At 36.7% G+C, this 2,869-nt stretch overlaps 1 protein-coding gene across 1 annotated transcript; it reads right to left on the minus strand.

Moving 5' to 3' along the window:
• Nucleotides 1–1,580: 1,580 nt before the first annotated feature.
• LOC145059746 (uncharacterized) lies at nt 1,581–1,949 on the minus strand. Its single transcript, XM_079007540.1, has one exon. It carries the CDS (start codon nt 1,947–1,949, stop codon nt 1,581–1,583), a length of 369 nt encoding a protein of 122 aa, XP_078863666.1.
• Between the last annotated feature and the right edge of the window lie 920 nt (nt 1,950–2,869).

A 2,869-nucleotide genomic window follows, 5' to 3' on the forward strand; every position in this document is an offset into this window, starting at 1 on the left:
GTTCATGCTCCTATGGAATCGCAGGTCTAGGTCCCACGATACTTGAAGAATGAAAAACAACAAAAACCACCAACCAATTAACCCATTAAGAAAAAACAGAAAACCGTGCGCCCAGTTTTCATGCAGTGGTCTTGAAGACCACGTCGTGAAATCAATTCGTAATGTGAATTGCTATCTATCATACCTGGGTCAAAACAAATTGAAATTAATGTTTGGGTTTGTGTATTCTGCTATTCTAAGGCTTTGTAACACACATGCAACCAAAATTTATTGACAAATCGACTCAATTTTGACATTGAAACTCAAAGAACAAACCCTAAGTCAAAATACCTAAATCGAAAAGAAATTAGTACAACTAGAGTAAAAGAGATCTTACCAAAATAGGAGATTAAGCACGATTCAAGAAAAAGTTGGAGAAATCCGACACAAAATCGAAGAGTGGGGCTACTATGCATTTGTGTGTGAGTGGTGTTTGAAAGTGATGGTAAAAAGAAAGTCATCTAAATGTGACTGGTCCCCCCTTGAACTTTTTAATCCACATCGTGTAGGTGAAACCTCACATCGTGAGTTTTAAAATCCTTGCATATTCATCGGGAAGAAATTTGTGACCACAACATGGTGTATGAGACCACGCGGTGACATCAAGGATTTTAGTTTTTGACTTGAAAATTCAATTTTTTTTCTTCTAAAAATTTCACCACTCTATCAATTCCAAACCCCACGCTTGATTTTCACTATTTACTAAAAATTAAGATTACTATGATGATTATTTATCCTAAAACTCAACTAGAAATTAAAAATAGTCAAAAACAAAAAGAAAAACGCAAACCGAGCTCGGGTTGCATCCCGAGAAGCGCTTCTTTTTAATAGGAGTCATGATTTGTACTCCGTTCCACGCTACATTGAATCATTTAGAGTTTCAATCAGTAACTGCACCTTTTGTTCCCTCCATCTTCTCTTGTATGCTTGCACTCTCCTTAAGTAGGCCTTCTTAGAATTTTCCTTTTTTAATTTGGAATCACCTTCTTCAAGCTTCCATTTAACTCCTTTATTCATAAAAAGTTTAGAACCATCTTTCTCTACTCTTTGTAGCTCCTTAGCTTCAACATTCTTCTTGTCAAAAGTTGGTTGTCTCAAGACTTGGGTAACTTTTTTTTCCTCATTACTTGACACCAAACATTCTTCATTCTCCTTACTAACCAAAGAACGTGGTGTTTTGTAAGCAAAAACTTCGAAAACCATTGGGATCGATGCTCCGGGATTTTTACACTTAACTTCTTTAATGGCTTGAATTTCTTCTTCCATTAATTTCTCCAATTCCTTAAGCTCGTTTTATTCATCAATATTGAACACTTCACTTTGAGCATAATCTCTATTGAATCCATCTTCCACTCCAAAAGTCATCTCTTCATCTCCCACTCGCAATGTGAGTTTTGATTCGCATATCCACAAAGGCTCGAGCGGTATGTAGCAAAGGATGCCCAAGGATAACTGGGACGTTTTTATCCTCCATCATATCTAACACGACAAAATCAATTGGAAAATTTTCAAATTTTCACTAAAATATCCTCAACTATGCCTCATGGATGAGTCACTGAACGGTTAGCCATATGAATTTTCATACGAATAGCCTTCAAAGCAGGAAGATTGAGATTTTGATATAACGAAAAAGGCATTAAATTTATGCTTGCTCTAGAATCGGCTAAATCGTAAGTCTTCATGTTATCTCCAAATTTCGATGGAAGTGTAAAATGTCCAGGATCTCCAATATTCTTTGGTATTTCCCCAATTATCACCTTAGAACTCTGCTCAATTAGGACAACCTTGGAAATCTTCTTTAGTTGTTGGCAAGTATCGAGTAATTCTTGAAGTAACTTTGCATATTTGGGTACTTGTGGCAAAGATTCAATAAAAGGAGTATTAATAGGAATACCCTTAACTTGCTTCATAAACGTTAGATGTTCTTTCTCCAGTGGGTGAACTTTTTCTCGAGAAGGAAACGGTAGATAAGGATGAAAAGCTTGAGTGCAAGAATGATTTCTTTGTTCAGACCGGGCCCATGTCGTGGAGACTGAATCTCCACGTCGTGATGTCGAGGATTCAGTAGAAATTTTATCTTCAACTTCCGCCTTCTTTTGTTGTGGTTCGGGCTAAATTGGCTCTTCTTCTATGGGTTCTAGGAACTCAGAAATAGTATCTTCTTCAGTGTCGTTGACCATGACATGCGGTTATGGCTTTTTATCGGGAATTAGTGGAGATAATCATTCATTAACCAATGTAGTTAATTGACCAAGTTGAGCTTCAATGTTTATGATTGATAATTGATTATTTCTAAGTAAAGCTTGCTGATCTCTCATTAGAACTTGGTGGTCTCTTATTAATACATTGGTCTCCTCATGACGTTTTTCCAAATCCTCCATGAATCTAGTAAGCATGGACTCTAAATCAACTTTCTTTTCAGGTTGTGGTTGCTCTTTTTGATAGAAACTACAGCCAGCTTGCCTACTCTTTCCGCTTTTTGTATTCATCGTATGGCAACCATTCGTTCTTTGGCTTCCTCCAACCTTCATTGTAATGATCTCCACTTGAGTAGCATACTGGAACTTTCTTATTCCCATTTTCATCCAACTGGCAATCTTTTATCAAATGTGGATCATTGCATTTTTCACAACCCACACGTATGGAATGTATGGATTAATCCAACTTTGTCATTCTTCGGTCCATATAATTCAACATAACTAACACAGCCATGATGTCATCAGAAATGCCATTCCTAATTCATTTTGCTCCTTCATTTCGAGGATTGTGATACTCACGCGAATGCTTAGAAAACTCTTCAATTATTTCTTTAATTTCTGCGAGATTTTTC

The sequence above is a fragment of the Lactuca serriola genome, chromosome 6 (assembly GCF_051521515.1).
Source record: "Lactuca serriola cultivar US96UC23 chromosome 6, Lser_US96UC23_V15, whole genome shotgun sequence".
Classification (NCBI taxonomy): Eukaryota; Viridiplantae; Streptophyta; class Magnoliopsida; order Asterales; family Asteraceae; genus Lactuca; species Lactuca serriola.